Consider the following 18,302-nt stretch of genomic DNA (forward strand, 5'->3'; position numbering starts at 1 on the left):
GATCTGAGATCACTTTTTTCTGTTCAGTGCAAGGATGGCTCAGCCAGGCTGTGCAGTGAAATACAACCCATAGCCACCTGCAACTGAGCAAACCGAGCAAGGAAATGTTAAGAGTTAAAAGGTCTTTTTATTTCTTTCTATTCCTGTCAGCAATTTAATATACATACGCTATGCCAAGTCAACTACAGTCAGATTCTCAGATGCAATCTCCGATCTGGTCCACATTTTGAAAGTGTTGACTGGTTGCATTGAAAGCAGTATGAGCTGTAAGTTCTCAGCACCTCTGAAAAGAAGCCCTAAGTTTCTTAAATTTGGTGTCAAAAACAATAAAGCACCTAAAATTAGAACCCATCAGGGACTTCTTTTCAACAGATATAAATATCTGTGTCTTTCAAAGAGGTCCAGAGTGATAGCACAGTCCTCAGAGCATCACCATGGGATTTGGAAGACTCATGCTCGATTGACCAACTGGCTGCAGTCAAATAACCTAACCACAGATCCCAGCTGATACAACCACAGCACTATCCAACATCTCACACATATAGAGTGAATAAGTACATTAAAGGCTGGAGGTTCTCCTGTTGCACTGTAGGAGCTGTTCATTTTATGGGTGAAAGTAGAAATAACACAAAACTTACATATCGCTGGGAAGAAGGCTAAGAATCACAGTGAAAATCACCAAATTATTCTGAGGAAATAGGAAATGTCTTGACAATGCTTTGTATTCCAGCAGATTAATTGACAGCCTTTCTTCAATTTAATAATACTAAAATGTAAACACTTTTTGTAAGAAAAGTGTGTTCACTCCATGCCATAACATTTAGATAAAGAATATGTTTCCTGAAGTAAGATTGAAATTGCTACTTAATAGTGCATTAAACAATAACAACTACGTATTTTCCAGGCAGTAAGGACCAACCAACACAGAAAAACCCCTGCCATATTCTTCTTCACTTCACACCATATTTTAGTCATGTATGAAATAACTTGTACAACATATTTTTGCAGATCCCTAATTGCAGCTTTACATGGAGACAGCATTTGGCCAAGGGCTCTTCAGTACTAACTACTGTTCAAGCAGTAACATGCTGTCTTCAGGATTAGCAACTCAAGCTGGCCACGAGACATACCTCCAGGACATACTACACTTGCTGCAGCTTCAGAAGCAATAGTGGGGCACTCAGTAATGCCGAGTTAGAAGGAAAGCTGCACAGACTTATTCTTAAGAGATGGCATGGGCGTGATTTGCCTCTCAGTTAAAATTAATGCAGGGCAGGAATGAGGGCAGTTCAGGCTGAGTTCTAACACATGGCCACAGCCAGGCTCCTGCCTCCCCACCAGCAGGGAGAGCAGCAGCAATGCTCTGGTGACCCAGTCAGTGCCAGGCTGCCCCACCAGCACAGCCCAGACATGGTTACATCCTGCACATAGCCACCTCCAACACCAAAGTAGCCACATGCATGAGGCCACCCAGAGCTGCATGTGAGGAGCATGTCTCCCCTCTTACCTCAGGGTCTTTCTCTATCTCCAGCCCTGCTTCCACCAGGTTGCGTTCATACTCTTCCCGCTGCAGCCGCTTCTCCTCCTCCACAGCATCCAGTGGGCCAAGCTCAATCACCTCCACGCCCAGTGGCCCTGTCTGCTCCTGCAGAGCATGCTGGCCACCATCCTGCCGCTGTGGCTCAGCACGGCCCTTCCCGTTCCCTCCGTTCAAAACCAGTGCCATGAAGGCAGATGCACGTGTTGGCTCCGGCGAGCCCATGCCAGGCGGGTGCTGAGCAAGGCGTTTTCGGTAGTGGTAGGCTAACACGTAGTCAACCTTTCTCTTGCTGTCCCTGAAATGCATGCCAGTCGGGGATGCCTTGTCCATGGCCCCAGCCTGTGTCCCATCCAGGTAATTGTTTATAATCTGGAAGAGAAACACGTGAGTCTCACAGACATGAAAGATAACAAGCCCAAGAAGGTGGCAGACCTGGGGTCTATGTCCACACAAGCCCATAAAGACATGTGGAGTTAAAACTGGAAGTCAGCCAGGGGTAACTATGACCTACAAACATGCACTCGGCTGACCAGATTAGATCACACTGACTCCTCCGACCATAAGAAAAATAAAGTGGCTAAAGATAACAGCCTTATCCCAGTGCATGGGATACCTACCTGACCACACCAACACTGTCTCTCTGCCCTGCACATACACAGAACATATAGGAGAAGACGCGCACACATTTTGAAGTGGGATGGAGAAGTGAGAATAAGGATCACGTAACAGGTTATGAGAAAGGATGTGCTGTGAAGCAGAGCTGGGAACGGGAGGGAAGCAAAAAACTTTGGGAAGAAAAGGAAGAAACTAATCTGAGCTAGAACTGGAGAAACATCCTCAATCTAGTACAAGAGTAAGAAAGGTAGCACTAGATAGAGAAACTTTGGAAAATACCAGGGATTAGAGAGGATACACCCAATGGATGGCTAATGTATTTTAGTATATTATGAAAAGACAATGTGACTGACCAGTAGCACTGCAAAAGGAAACCAATGACTAAAACAATTCAAATCACCTATGTTGCACTCCATCACTAGTCCTTGCCTCCCTGTCTCCAGCCTCCAAATCCTTCCAGGGTGAAGCTGCTTCTGTACTAACCTTACCAACATGCCCCAGCCTGAATAGCAATTCTGCAACACTGATGTTTAATTCTGATACCAAATGTAAGGTGCTTACTTTTACTTCTCATTCACTAAAATAGCCAAACTAGTTCTTCCAAAACTGTTACTGGCCATTTCAAGCTCAGTGTTGTAGCTTAAAGCCCTTCACAGAGCTCTCTACAGTGACATTCATTAGAGTGACACCAGACCTCCAGTGGCTAGAGAACAAGATACAGGCAAACAAACAGGGTCAACCTAATCCAAAGCAATCAGCCCACAACCAAGTTCCAAACATTTATGGTTCCCATAGCTGGCTAAATCAGCAAAATTTTAACAAGTACTGATAACAGATTTCTTTCTCTCCCTAACTCCTCTTCCATTACATGTGCTAGAAGTCCTGGATGCAGAATGAATCAAGCATGCTGTATGGCAATTTTCTTGTTTGTTAACACAATACAAATTTCTGAAGGCATTATATAAATGTGTATACTATTATATACCCAAATATCTCCCAGATTCTTGGTTTTCATTGCTTTCATTTACTTTCCCAAAGTAGCCTTCAGTCACCATATCGCTAAATAATTCTTGGGTTTATATGCATACTACATCCTTCATTCTTTCACAAAATTATCACCAAATCTGTTCTGCATGTTACACTTACCCCACACTTTATGTGTAAAGTGTATATGTAGTCCCCTTAGGCATATCTAACCTTAGACTCAGCACTACATTCTGGCAGACTAATAATGCTTGGGAGACAGCATTTTACTGCAATTCCCTATTTCCTAGTTAGATACATTTTCATGTAATACTCACGGGCAGTCCATGCAAACCTCCTGGATCATCCATTTCTCCCACAGTGAAGAAAAGCCCTTTGAGGATTTCTAGTCTTCCTTCCTGAGAATACCACTCTATACAGCACAGAAGTAATGATGTCACCACCACCAGGTCACTGGCACAACACAGTACATTAGCTCCCTAGAGCAGATGAGCTCTAAGCATCCCCTCCTCTCTTATTGGAGAGAGCATGGGCAGAAATGAAAAGCACAAACAAAACACAGGAGAGGGAACAAGGTGGTTGGAAAACATGAAAAGTCACTAAGAGGTTTTCTTGTTTATTACTCTGTGTAGTCAGCTGCCACATCCCAGCCACCTGAGAGAGCACCATAGCAACATTTGATGTTGTTGGAGTTACACAGAATAATAAGATGAAGAGATACAACAACGCCTCTCTCTCTGCCTCTCTGTTAGATCTTTTCTTCATTCTCAGCATCAAAATCCTATCTAAATTTTATGGACATCTATCACACAGAAAACAAAATCAAAGTTCCCAGAAATTTCATTGAGGACATTTTCTGTCCCTGCATTTGGCCTGCTTTCCTCACTATGTGACATTCTGGCACAAGAAGACCATATTAGGGAGGAACACAAATAAATTGCAATTTCCAAAATGTCATTGAAGGAGCTATAAAGATCTTTCTTTCCCTCTCACAGCCACTGTAAATATCAGAATCAGTGATTTAAATTCCCATCTTCAGTCCCACATTCATTACTTCTTGAAATTTCCAAGACAAGTAGCCAGCACACCAAGCAGTAAGGAAACAGGAAAGGTAGGAACAGCATTTCATGACAATTTTATTCTAGTCCTCTAATAGTAAATTTATCACTACAAGCGTATCCCAAGAGGTGTCTCCTCTAACAACAGCTCTGCTCTGAATGCTGCAGCCACACTACGTTTCCACCTTCTAGTCCAGCCTACACTAAAACCTGAACAGGGTTCTTCATAGGGATAACTAACTTACTTAGTCAACATCCCGTGCATCTTTTCCTACCCAAGGGGTAATAGCAACCCATTCATTCCTACTCTGAAGGATTTGGAATAAAGTAAATAATTAAGAAAAGCCTGGTAAGACTACTACAGTAGTAATTCATTCTTGCTGTACACTAAGAGAGCTACTGAGCCACCTAAGGCTGTAGTATTAGTTTACTTGCATAGTCACTTTTCCCAGTACACCATGGATTTGCCTGCATGACAGGAGTGCGACACGCTTTGCCCACCCTGCCTCAAGTCTTTTCTTTACCTCAGAGGCATTAGAGGTAAGTCAATGAACATAAAGTCAGACTTACAGAACTTCTGAAGGACTCTATACAGCTCGATGCTTCAAAAGCTCCATTGATCTTGCTGCTGTGCAAGGAAGCCCGGTTTTGAGGAACTGTGAGGTATTTGCTGTTGTATGCTGAAAAAGAGACCCTTGCTGATTTTGCTTTCTTCCGTCCATTCAGGGTTGGGTGTGAGGACGTTAGAGGAAAGTCTGAGAATAAGATAAAAGTATTGTTATATAAAGCAGGTTTTGTGCAGGTAGTTTCTTAAAAGAACAGGAAACGCTGCAGTTAGTAGACACTATGTAACTTCAGATGCTGTGCTTCAGTAAATGTAGAGGCATGCACAGAACTGCAGAGGAACAACAGGTACTTACTTACCTGTGTGAACTGCCGGGAAAGGGAGAACAATGATACAGCACTGCACTTAGCTCAGCACTACCCTAGTTGGTCAACAGCATCTGGACTCTTGCACTTCAGTCATGAGGTTAGGAGCTGGAAAGTGTGCTTTGCAGCTAGCTAAGCACCTTGCAAGACACGAGCAAGCTATGCGTCTTCAGTGACTGCACCCTGGTTCTCTGGGTGCAGCATTCATGCCAGATGGAAGCCAAATGACTGGAAATTGATTGAGCCACATTTGCTTATGGCTTACAACAAGGCCTGAAATAGACTGTATTTCAGTTCTAGTGTGGTGTGAGTAAATTTAGTGGCATCAGGTACAGGTACAAACTTCTGGTTAACAGCCATTCTCCACTATGAACTTAACTTTTGAACATGTAATGGAGTGAAATTCTCATAAAGTACATCCAGTAAAGTTGTAAAGTACATACATAAAGTTTATACCTACATGTTTTGTCTTGAGGGACTGATATCTTGAACCCTTTAGTTTTTGATGTGTTCCTGTTCCTCATCTCTTATATTGGTAAATTACATGGTCACAATGCAGCATAATGGAGAGTCTGAAGGGAAGGGGGAGTTACATGACACTCCCTGTTCACCACCACCACTGGTAAGCAATATCTCTGCCATAGAGTAGGGTACAGCAATAACGGTGTATAAGGAGAATGCTTGGTCACAGGTAGGAAGTGGAGAAAGTCAGTCCCACACAGTCAGCAGCCCAGTGGAAAAAAGGATGATAAAAAGCAATAGGTACAGAAACTGGTTTGACATACAAATGTTTCATACTCTTTCCCCCTCTAGTGGTGCCATAACTGAAATGGGATTGATTGATCTTTACCCATAGGTTCTTTGGGAAGGTTATGTGGGAGAAAAACTATGGTTTGGTCCTTCAGGCATTAGAGCTTTCTAACAGGGAGGAGACATAGGTGTAGCAGAACCATCTGCTCAGGTAGTTAGTCCCACTTCCACTAAAGACATAAAGCAGCATGCCTCTCTGGTTGGGACATTTGACTTCCCAAGGAAGAAGAAATAACTGGAACATTCATTGGCTCCCATATACCAAGGGAGACACTACATCCATAGCACGTTGCTATAATCTGGAAGTCATATTTCCACCTTATTTGACTGAAGCCCTTCTATGCCCTCTACACAGGCTAAATCTACTTATCCACAATCGTGTGCTAAGATAGAAGGCAGTAAAATGCTAAAAAGGAAAGTGTTTGGAGAGGGGGGGACCTGATCCCTAAATGTTATGATTATTCTTCTGTTTCCTATCAATTATAGATTAGGGTCCTGCAGCACTTGAGCAGTACAGTAGATTGACTCACCAGTCTTCCTTTTCTGATCTCTGAAGGAGACTCACACTTGGTTTACTTTAATGAATCACATAATGATGCCACAAGGGAAAATCCAAGGAAAATAATTAATAAGTGAAGGTTTCATTCCCAAAGGCTGCATATAATGTTTCTCCAGTATTTTCAGCCTGAGCCTGGGATATCTCACAAGACCTTTGCATAGCCAATTAAAGACCTTTTTTTCTTCCCAGTCCTTTTAACTAGGTCTAAGGGAAAAAATAATAAATAAATCTGCAGTTCATTTATAATGAAATTATTTCATTTCCATTATGTTCCCCAACCTTCAGAAACTGTATCACAAACCTGAGGTTTGCTGGTGAGACAGTCAGGGACTTCCAGGCAGAATAAGTTTTTTGATGGAAATACAATTTCCAAATCTGTATTTAGAAGACTTCTGTTTTCCTAAAAGCTTTTCATCTTCCCAAATCAAATTGACTGAACCAATATGTTTTGTTCTGAATGAGTTCCATATTTGACAGTGCTTGCCTGTGGTGCTGCAGCGCCTCAGGGGCTTCTGCTTCAGATGCTGCCTGACCTCATTCTACCCTGTAAGCCTTTACAACATCTGGCCTTACGTGTTCTCATTCTGTAAATATGCTAGAGGAATTAGTATTGATAGAAACAAGCTGTGTGCATATGCATGTGCACATATATATACATTTTTATACATGCACACATGCATAGCTTTGGTGTATATATATATATCTATCTCCCCAGAGAACAGAAGTAGAGTGAATCTTGAATTCAACCTTGAAAGCAAATGTTCAAGAACTACACTCATTCTAGAAAAAATAGCCTGGGAAGCATCCCTCCAGTCAAACTTCATTAAGTTGTAAATGGCTTCCAAAGACAAGGTACAGCCAGGACAGAGGTCAGTGGCCAGCTCTAGCTCCAGCAACAAGTCACAGCCAGGAATCATCTACTTGTTCACTCAGACTTCCTGCACTCTATTGCTTCAGTTCTTTGTGAATTTAAAGTCTGGTCATATGTGCACCAACTGACCTCATCATTTAAGCTTCCAGTTCCCCGTCTAAGGTGCAGTGATGAAGAAGCTGCATATACTATACTGCCAAAAGTCTTTCCAGCCTGACAGAGTGTATTAAAGGGCCACAATGCTTGGAAAATATGAAGTAAGGGAGTTTACCTAATTAGGAGCTCTGTATCAAATCCTGAGTAACAGCCAATTATCTGACCTAAGTGGTCCAGATGGCCAGATTATCATAGGCACAGCTACTTGCAGAATATGTTGTCAATGTTTTGGCCACCAAGAGCACAGGTACTGGGCTGCTTTCATTTATCTTCCTCTTTTTCCAGTTAAGTATCAGAAATGGGACACCACAGAAGTGTACCTGTACTCACACAGACTCCTCCGCAAGGCTTTTCAAACTGTCTGCTATTTAGGATCATTACTGACAAACTTGTTATTCCTTCTACCCTCCATATAGGTATGAAAAGGAACTACTTCAATTTACTGTTTCCATGTAGATTTCCTTAAATGTATCTTCTTTGGAAGAGGCATGTGTAAATAAGATGTCCCATGGTTATATACGTGTTCTTTAGGTCCCCACTAAGATAATGACTTCTCAGTTCTGATCATGCATATGTAGAGTTACTGATTTCGATACAGCTAGGCATACTGTACAAGTATGCAAGTATTTTCATCACACTGCAGTTTTCTTTTTAAAGCTGCCACCTCTTGTCTCTTTAAAATACTGCTTATTATTTAGTATTTCAATTAAAAAGTTTCAGACACAAGGGAATGCCTGTTAATTAAATAAGTTTTGGTCCAGTTTAAAGGAAACAGGCCACCTGAGAAAATGTCTAGGAATAAACTTTTACATAAGAAATCCATTGCTTATTCAATATTACTTGCAGAAGAGGTCCAGTAGGTTTTAGTAAAGATAATTTAGATTAGAGCAGTGCTCTTGGACAACTTATTTGAATAAAAGAAGATGGAATTTGATTGCTAAATTTCAGATAGCTGACATTCTTTCTTTGGGATGGTTTAAGAACTATTTAGATGTTTAGCCCCCTACTACTTAACTGCTTCTACTAAAATCAGTCCCGTAACTAAGCTCAGCATTAGACAGTTCTCTCTATAGAGTATTTCTTCTCTGATCATATTGTGGAGTCTAAAGGGACATGACTGAGATACTAATTCCTAACCCAAGAGATTGCCCTTGCTGTGTGCCCTGGAGGCTCAGGATGTGGCATTTCGAACTGAATTTTGGAATGGGGTCCAGACAGGCAGAGGCACCCAGGCTGTCAAAGGTATTTGCAAGCACTTGTCACAGGTGGTTTTGCGGTTCCCATCTGCAGTCTAAGAGGTACTGTGTGAGCACTCAAATCACAGGCTGCAAATTTGGATCTTATGTCTTTTGGTGGAAACTCAGCTGTGGGAAGTGGCAAACCTGAAAAATTATGCTTTCTGTTTCTAGCTTTACTTCTTCCTCCCTTTGGCTGCATCCCCAGTGTCATTCCCCAGTAGGTCTGATAGCACAGAGCATGTGGCTGGGACAATGTGTTGAAGATGGAAGGGAGACAGGGAATTGTGTGGGGCTGTGCTGCCCAATTTAAGCCCTAGCAGGACTGTTCCATCTCTGACTTTCTCTTAACCCTTGTTACTTCCTCTAAGCCACACCTACAGTTTCATTTTCCAGAAGCTTCCTCTAAGTTTCACCTATTCATAGTTGGCTTCATATCCTCTAAACTGAAATTTGCTTTAATATACCATGTAATGTACCATGCTGCATTAGAGACAAATCCAAAAAGCTTTGTGTGTCTTTAATTCCTATGATTCTTAAAAGGCACTAATAGCAGTCTTGAAGACACAGTGGAGGAAACCACACTGTACTGTATCTGTGTTGAGTTTGGTGGAGCTGTGCACAAGAAGTAGTTCTGGCACAAGCTGAGCTTCTTCTTGTATCGCCATGCACTTTGAGACAACGAGTAAGGAAGCTGTTAATATGCAGTAAACAAAACAACTTGTCCGTAATCCTCTGACCTTTTAATTGAGTGTATATTCACTGATTCTTTAAAGTAAGAATTCCTGATGCAGATGATAATAACAATACTCTTGCAGTCATTTTAAGGAAAAGGAGGCCTATGGCTGTCTTCTCCATGGGGAAAGGTGAGCCTGGAGCAGAGCATGATAGGACAGAGCAGTGAATGACCCTGCTGACAGGGTACCCAGATGCAGAGCAACGAGTCCAGGGCAGGTTCAGGGCTGGAGACAGTGATCAGGGTCAGACACAGCTCAGCAATCCCCCAGCAAGATGTAGCACAGGTGGGGGTGAGCTGTAAAGCCTCAGCTTGAAAGAGGTTCCCAGAGGAAAGGAGGGCAGGTTCTCACTTCCAGCTCTGGTTGGTGAAGAAGCTGGCCTTGGACTCAGATGGCTGAACTCTTAATATGGGCCACTGAATGCCTAGAAGGGGGATGAGCTCTGAGCCCTGACAGTCCGCCCCTGAACTGCTGCCAGAAAAACAGCATTGCAGCAGCTCAGATAGACAAGGGCAAGCAAAGGGAAGCATGGCTCCTTGTCGGCTTTAACTGACCTGAATACTGTGGTCACAAATAAAAATGTAAAAACCTGTGGTTGTGCTCCTGTAGTAGCCACTTGTGCACAGGAGCCCTCACCTCTAGCATTAGGAGCAGGAAGAATGCACCTGAGTTAAAGGAGATGCTGGCACACACCATTAGTTAGAGGGTCTCTTAAAGGGTGAAATCATTAACCTTAATGGTCAAGAGTGAAGGAAATGGTAGAGTTGTGGAGATAGATATGGGAGCCACACGGTATAAAACAAAAACCTTAGCTGCCTTATGAATGTTTGCATTACCTGAAAACTTAATGGAGATATAGCAACATAATGTAACTGTGTGTATAACTTTACAGATTCCCATCTTGTTGGGTTGTTGGGTTTTTTTTTAATCCTACTCTACGTGTTAAAATTACAGAAAACACATGATTTCTCTGACATAAAGTATATATCAGGACTAAATCTGACAGTGATAGAAAAAGGACACTGTAATAACTCAACAGAGATCATCATTAGGTATTAAATCTAATGTCTCTTTGCACAGTGTGGTCTGCTATACAAATAATTTCATGAAGTTCGCAGTTCAGAGTTCACGGCAGAGCTACAGCTTCAGAAACAATGAGATAACAATGGAAACAACCACAACGCTTTTGACTGCAGCAGTAGAATAATAGTGACACAATACCAACACTGGACGTTCTTTCAAATTTGTTAACTGGGAATGCAAACAAAAAGGTTTTATGCACTGAGCAGATTTGTTTCTTGTGTATGGGAACTGAAAACTCCTTGCTGCACATTGTCTCCTGAAAAAGAATATTGCTTGCTTCCCCCACTGCACTGCAATAAGGCAAATGCAGATGGAAAGAGCAGAAGTCCAGCACAAGACATTTGCCTAGTTATTGTCTTTTCCACATGGACCACAACAATGACCCACAGCTGCACTCATGAAGCTGCAGAAGAAATGAACTCTACGTGTTTTATCTTTGAGCTGTCTGTATGTAACCTGGGCCACAGATTTTTGTTTTGTTTTTTTCTTTTTGAAAATGTCCTGAAAGAAGACAGAGAACTCCTTTCAAAGTATTTCTTTCTCTGCTCCCCACCCTCTTTCCACATATTCAACTTCATAGGCAGCAATTAACAATAAAGCAGAGAATAAACTTACCGGGTGTGTGTGTTTCCATGTTGCCTGGAGGTTTGGCTGGAAGTTGCATCAGTGCTAATAGGATGTGGCTATACTGGTCATGTGCACAATCTGCTTCTGCACTGGCTTAAGTAGTGAACAGCACTTCTATTTCCATCCTGGCTTGATCCTGCTTTACAGCAACCACAGACTGAAGCTAATTAGCAAGACCTTCTGTTTTGGTGATTACCATCTTGACAGGGGAAAAGGCAAAACTCCCATGACCTGAGAGTCCATAGCAACTCTCTGCTGTAACTTCAGCATCTTCTCTTCATGCTCCATAATGTCGCAACAAGCAATCTAACAACAGGCGTATTTTGTCTTAACTCCCCAGAAGGCAGGGGAGAGGAGGAAAAAAAGCTAATGCTAAATCAGGGCTCTAGAACAGAGCCAGTTTTGTTCCAAAAAAAAAAAGTTATTCGAGGATTAGACTATCTTGGAGGGGTTTCTGTGGGGAAGAGTGTCTTTATATCTGCACAGCTTTAAAGTGCTTCTAGGTAGGAGGTAAGTGCAGAAACCTTTTTATAAGGCTCTATCTTAACTACTCAAGTTACCTTACTGCCTGGATGCAACGCTGTCATTCCTGCATGAAATATTCAGAGGATTATCTTGTAATCAACTGTCTAATCAGAGCAGGTGATGGATGCTGCTTAACCTTCAATCTTAGAATTTAAGCAATGCATTGGGAAGAAAAGTTTTTGATGACTAATACCATCTGAGAAAAGACTTTTATTTGGTACTGATATTGGTGGGATGTGTGATTATTTGGAGTTCAAATATTTTTCTTCTTTCAGCCTACTTATGACACTACGACAGTTTCTCTAGTGTGAGAGAGGAAAACGGATTTATTCAATGACTGAATAAAGTGTTTCTAATATCTTGTGAATTAGGATTGTGCACATCATAACTGACAAGAATAGCAGTTGTCTATATCACACAGAGATGTACTGATGTGCTATGGCTATGCTATCAAAGATGCTGAGTTTATACAGGGAGCCGTGAGTCTTTTGTGTCCTAAAACTTGGGCTGGGTGTTGTAAAACTTTCCCAGAAAGGCTAATAGACACATATGCAGCTTTAAACTCTGGACAGATTGTCACTAGGTAGTTGCCCTTTTAGTGAAACAGCTATGGGCAAACCAAAGAGAGTGAGATTAAATTAGGTGACTGTGTTCATCTGTTTACTTTAGCTCAACTGAAGTGCCACACAAGGAATTTTATGTGTCACTTATGCTAATAATATATAGCTAATTTTACTTAAAAGGGAGAGTGGTTGGGACCTCTGAGTCCATCCTGAACAGCTTTATATTGTCAAATTTTTCTGCCCTATAATTTACCCCTGACAAAAGATGGAAAGTAGTGATTACGATCTTTCTTCATGCATACAGGGAAGATAAGTACATTAAATGGGACAGAATACTTTTTCAATACTTATTCTAGTATTCACATAGAATAATGTCTTCAGATAGGAAAAGTGAAATTGCCCCACTCAAATACTTGCTCTTCTTACTCTGCTAGTAACTTATGTTGATCTCAGAACTTCATTTAGAAGCTGACTTACTTCAGTTACCAAACAGGGAAAAACCTAGATGCCATAGCTTCTGAACTGGCTAATCTGAAAAGTACTAGATTGCAGAAATCAATAAAATAATAATAATATAAAATGGTGTTCTCAGTTGCTGTCTGTAGGCTCTCTAGCAAGGGGGATGATCCCTCATACAGACTTTTTTGTTTGCACATTAGTCCGTGCATACAAGTTTTCAGGTGGTGTGCCTGAAATTTCTTATTGCACTACCACTCCATCCATTTGAACAAATTAATTGCATTTTGCTTGATCTCTTTGCTCAAATGTCTGCAGTGGCACAGATCTCAATTTGGTTCACGCTTACCTGTTACAGGGCAATGGTGCAATCACATAGAGCTCCTGGTACCTTTTTGTTAATGAAGCAGGATCAGAGAATATTACAAGGTAATTCCTGAACTGTTTCTTGCCTTGATGTTTTATATTGAATTAATCTGCTTCCCTGGACAGAGAGCAGAAAACTTGATGAAAATTATGCTATTTTATATCCACATTATACACTGCACTAACTAAATGCTAACACAGAAAGGCACACCCAGTAACTGTGAAATAGTATAGGAACGTAGAGCCAGGTCTTGCCAGGATCACTCTGGACACAAAGCTCTACCTGCACGAGTTCGAATTACGAGCTCCTATAAGCCATAAGGATGGGTCCATTAAGGCTAATACAGTTAGCACAGGTAGTAAATAATATACACAGAGGCAATATGATAGGGAGCAGTACCCAGCTGGCTACAATGGAACTGGGTCGGTAATCTATTTTCAAGGACATTTTCCAATGGTCATATCTTGGCCATCATCTCTTGGCATCACTGTGTTTCATGAGGTACCTGGCTGTGGTGTTAGTTGATAATGCAGAGATGTGACAAATAATACAAATATGCCAGATTGTGTTTCATCTGCTGCAGAGGAGTGGTGCATCCAAGTCTGTAAAAGTTATCAGAGAGATTAGATGCTTTTAATGTTTAAGAAGGCTCCTCCCCAAATCCATTTAATGTTTATGTATACCTATCCTGTAGCATGCTCAATGATCCAGCTGATCTTCTGAAGTAGTGGGGTGCATTCCAAACCAAGTCTCAGAAAGGCAATGGTAGCTATAAACTACCAAGACTCACAAGTGGCATGTACAAGTTGAAAAATAATGATCTGGGAAGCCTGGATGCTTCCAGGCTTCCAATGGAACAGTCTGATGTACAGCACTGTCTGATGTGCTGTTACACTACTACTCTGATTGTTTACAGCTCTTTACTAAGCAGGTACTTGATTATAGGTTTGATTAGGCTCTTCACTTCTGCCAGGGAAGAATGCTTCTAAATTGTACTAAATGAAACTGGGCTATGAAAAACACCATTGAAGCCTGCATGGAGGAAGTCTGAGCCTGTTGCCTTACTGGCACTACTATAGCCTTACAGAAAAGACAGCTCTTTTAGGGCAGGCTGGCTGAAAAAGTTTGATTCTCAAGCGCCAGCATGTAAAGCCCAAAACTTTATGTACATATCAATCTGTTAAGGGAGGCATTATAATATTCCCTTCCTCTTGTTCTTTCTTGCTTCTCTGTTTTCGTGATAGGATTTTCAAGGAAGAAGCTCCTTCTGGAATTGAGCACAACAGGGCCTTGTCTTTGCTTGGAATATATAGGTACTAGCCAGGCCTGAATAATAACATATAGACCATACAGAAGTCCACAGAACTCTATTCTGTAAGAAAAAGTAATAAGCTCTCATGGGATGTATTGTGCACCCACTTTAGTCCACACACTGGCATGAATGCCTGAAAGCAAAATTACAACCAAAGGAGGTGAAGAAAAGCCACATAATACGAGACATATTCTTGAGCTGGTGTAAAGTATTAATACAGTTCTTCTTATTCAGTTCCACTGAGATACCTCTGCTGTGAGTTTGATCCCATAACCAAGCAGTTTTCCAATAAATAATCTGGAGCTTCTTAGGAAAAAATACTAATTGCTCTAGTCTGAAAGCCAACGTATTTAAGTCTGTTTCTTTCTTGATACACTTAGATTCACAAGTTATTTTCTTGTTAATTGAGGTGGGAATGAAGAAAGCAGGAATGCTTGCCTGCTTATTCATCTACTTTGTTGCTGGTGCAAAATACTAGTTGTATGTGTCTGCTTTTCAGAAGTTCCAGAAAACTGTAGCTCCCTGCAGATGCTCCTGTTTGTCCTCCCCATGTTGATAAGCTGGTGCCTGCCTCATTCAATTATCTGATTAGAAGACCTGTCTGCAGCTGTGAAGCCTTAGGCTGCAATCCTGTCAGCTTTCATGAGCTAAGAAAGGTCAGCCTGGGTGAGGGCACCAAATAAGGGGCACTCCAGTGACAGTAAAGGGAAGAGGAAGACATTGTCTTTTACCCTCTATCCACTCTTTTTCTCTGGTCCACTCTGTTATTGAAGCTGTTCTGGAACTTCCAGGAGTTATTTGCAGCTTCAGGTGAGCTGCTGCACAGTTGATTACCTGGTTGACCCGAATCCATCTATCAATGATCTTAACATTCAGAGCCAGCTACAATAAGAAACTAAAATGAGGATGGAGGAAAACTGGTGACAGAGATCTATCTACTGCAGTAAGTGGGGCTGGTGCTAATTAAAACATGGTTTCTCTCCCTAGGATTATTGTAGTCCCATAGCAGAAGAAACAGATGCATAGAAGGCCTGCACTTCTCCCAGCACTGTCCAGCAATATAAGAGGTCTTGAATGAACAATAAAGGAAAAAAGGGCCCACAATTCAATGTGTTGAATCCACAGCTGAATGGTGAAAGAGAAGCAGCAGAGAACTGCCTGGCTCCTCTCAAAAAGGAATACAACTTGCCTTTTAGTTGAAAGCACAGAGGGAGTTTTTATTTGCTCCCAAAGGGAGCCATTCATGTAGATGGTGAGGTGTTTTGACCTGTTTAACCATGTGACATTGGCATTCACGTGGGGAGCAATAGCTCTTCATCTCAAAACTTTCCTCCCTCTGACCCAGGGGCAGTGGTGACAATGTCCTCTGAAATGGCTTGCATTTCTGCAGATGCCAGCCTTAAAGCTGCACAAGAATAACCTGATATTCTGATCTTTTTTGCTGTGCTTCTCAGGAGCACTCTTACCCTTCAGAACTTCCATATATGCTTTTCACTAGTTCAAGAACACTTCTGCTAGAGTGGAAGAAACTATGATTTAGTTTTTTTTCACCCATAACCTATTCCTAGCCTCAATGATTCCATCACAAACACATGGAAAGTTTGGGGGTGTGCTTTTTTCTTTTTTTTTTAAATACAACTCATATATCTGATTTATATATATATTATCCTTTTTATTTTAACAAAGGTTACTTCACGGAGAAGTTTAAATATTTTTGTCTTTCACAAAATAAAATGGAATGAACCGTTTTTCCTCTCTCAGACTTTTGAGAAATTAGTACTTCCCTATGAAACTACTTGACTGGCACCAGATCCCACCAGGGTCAACAACCTTCTGGAAAATCTTTTATCTTCCATGGCCTGACCAGACCAAGTGGAATTTAAATCATGCTAAATTTATCCTCGCAGCAGTAACTAAATTAAACATGCCACTGACAATTCTGCATTTGAAAGAACTCTAACTTTTGTAGCTAATGCAGCAGACGAAGTTCTGGCATCTGGGAATAAGGGAGAGTACTGATGACCTTTCTCTTCAAGTTGGTCTGTGGAAGTGGTGAAATAAGTAGGTAAGAGCTGTCTCAGCCCCAGTCACAAGTATTGGGGACTTGCAGAAGTCACACAGCCTGCCCTTGGCACACAGTTTCTTTGCATTTAGCTTCAGGAGGAACATGTATATGCATTGTAGAAAGATATTTGGTTGCCTGAGCCATAACCAGTATTGTTTGTGTACAAAGAACTTTACCTATTTCCTATGAAGTCTTATGCCATAATTACTGTACTCCCTGACTGGAGGGGAAAAAAGACCAGAGACTTTAGTGACACACTGAGGTCACGGAAGCGGGGAATGCAAGTGTAATGTCTCTGAAGACAATGCTAAATGGTTTGGGATACGTTCTTTCAGTAGAAACAACTGTTTCTGTTGCTGTGTTGTGGATTTGCTTTTTTTTTTAATAATAGTAATGTGGATTACTTTCCATGGTGAAGATGAAGAGAAACAATACAACTGCAATCTCTCTTCTATAAACCAAACCAAGAATAATCAAATAATATTCTACTGTGCTAATAAGTTTTATTGCTTGCTATATTGATACAGTTAGTCAGGATTCTACTGGATAAAAGTGTCTACAGAGCAAAAATGATCTTAAAACTTGAGATTAAAAAACTGGGCTTCTTGGAAAAATTCAGTCTGTACACTTCCGAGAATAGCATTCACACTGAGAGGCAGAAGGGATGTAATGCTGCACCACCGTCCCATTAGCACACCGGAGGGGAATTGTGACTATGGTTGTTTGAGTTGCTGTACAGCAGCTGCACAAGTCTTCCCATTTCCCTGTCTGAACAGAGTATCTGGTATTGCTTCTGCACTTGCCCTAAATGAAGAAACAACAACAAAAAAAGAAATGCCAAGTTTGAAGTATTTGAAGGCAAGTGTTTCTATTGTTCTTAAAGCTTCCACTCTTGTTAAGACTTGTGTAGCAAATGAAGGTTCTTTGCCTGGTAACTATCTGAATAGCTGGGGCATGTATGCCATTAGTATTTCTTCTCTCTGTTCCCATTCTTTTTCCCGTAGTCATGGGAAAGACGATAGAGACTAATTTTGCCTACTGCCTTAACTAAAAAAAAATACTCAAGAGTCTGGGTGCAAGCCATCTTCATGGCTGCCACTCTTCTATGCTATAGTTTGGATTGTATACAAGGGTTGTACAAAGTTTGGTCATCTCAGATTGAGCAGCTATCCTGCTACAACCCAGTCTAGGAAGAGAATGTCATCTTTGGTTCCCAGTCTCAGAGAGATGGGAACATCCAGAATGGAAGCCATGCTCCTGTTTCAAATGCCCTAAAGGTGTAAGCATGATAGGCAAGAAATTAAACTTTAATCTGATTATGGAAGAAATGTGCAAGACATGCAGAAAGCAACAGCTTAGTGCTCAGGCTAATAGAGAAGTCAGGGAGCTTATAGGGAGCAAAAGTCAAATCATATAACCATAGAATAACTAAGGTTGGAAAGGACCTTAAGATCATCTAGTTCCATGGAACCCCTGCCATTGGCAGGGACGCCTCACAATAGTATTGAAGTTAAATGTCTTTTAAAGTATTATGCATCTAAATACCTATTTAACACTTAGTCAACTTCAGACCCTGAAGAGGGATATGTGTGCTTAACTGTAGACTCAGATCTGAAAATCACTTCAATAATACTGAGATTAAAATTTATTTTTTATGTAAGTCTTAGCAAAGACACTTCAAGTCACTAATTTCTGATGGAAGCAAAGGAGAGTGGTACAAACAAAGCCTTTGTGTCTAACATATGCTACTTTCTTCACTCTGGCTTAAATAGGGAAAATTCAGCATCACCAACTTACTTTAGGAAATAA

At 41.2% G+C, this 18,302-nt stretch overlaps 2 protein-coding genes across 2 annotated transcripts in view; both read right to left on the reverse strand.

The window, feature by feature from the left end:
* ANO2 (anoctamin 2) overlaps nucleotides 1-11,500 on the reverse strand; it is a 176,394-nt gene extending 164,894 nt beyond the window's left edge. The window contains exons 1-3 of the mRNA XM_057426156.1: nucleotides 11,194-11,500; nucleotides 4,768-4,952; nucleotides 1,508-1,909 (exon numbers count right to left, since the gene is read on the reverse strand). Coding sequence (XP_057282139.1) covers nucleotides 1,508-1,909; nucleotides 4,768-4,952; nucleotides 11,194-11,242 — 636 coding nt within the window. The 5' untranslated portion in view covers nucleotides 11,243-11,500. The remainder of the gene's footprint in view (nucleotides 1-1,507; nucleotides 1,910-4,767; nucleotides 4,953-11,193) is intronic.
* A 5,546-nt stretch (nucleotides 11,501-17,046) lies between these two features.
* VWF (von Willebrand factor) overlaps nucleotides 17,047-18,302 on the reverse strand; it is a 129,722-nt gene continuing 128,466 nt past the window's right edge. Inside the window, exon 52 of the mRNA XM_057426168.1 lies at nucleotides 17,047-17,297. Within this exon, the coding sequence (XP_057282151.1) occupies nucleotides 17,109-17,297 (189 nt within the window). The 3' untranslated portion in view covers nucleotides 17,047-17,108. The remainder of the gene's footprint in view (nucleotides 17,298-18,302) is intronic.

The sequence above is a fragment of the Pezoporus wallicus genome, unplaced genomic scaffold (genome assembly GCF_028554395.1).
Source record: "Pezoporus wallicus isolate ANWC-B61680 ecotype Strahan unplaced genomic scaffold, APGP_CSIRO_Pwel_v1 scaffold_3294, whole genome shotgun sequence".
Classification (NCBI taxonomy): Eukaryota; Metazoa; Chordata; class Aves; order Psittaciformes; family Psittacidae; genus Pezoporus; species Pezoporus wallicus.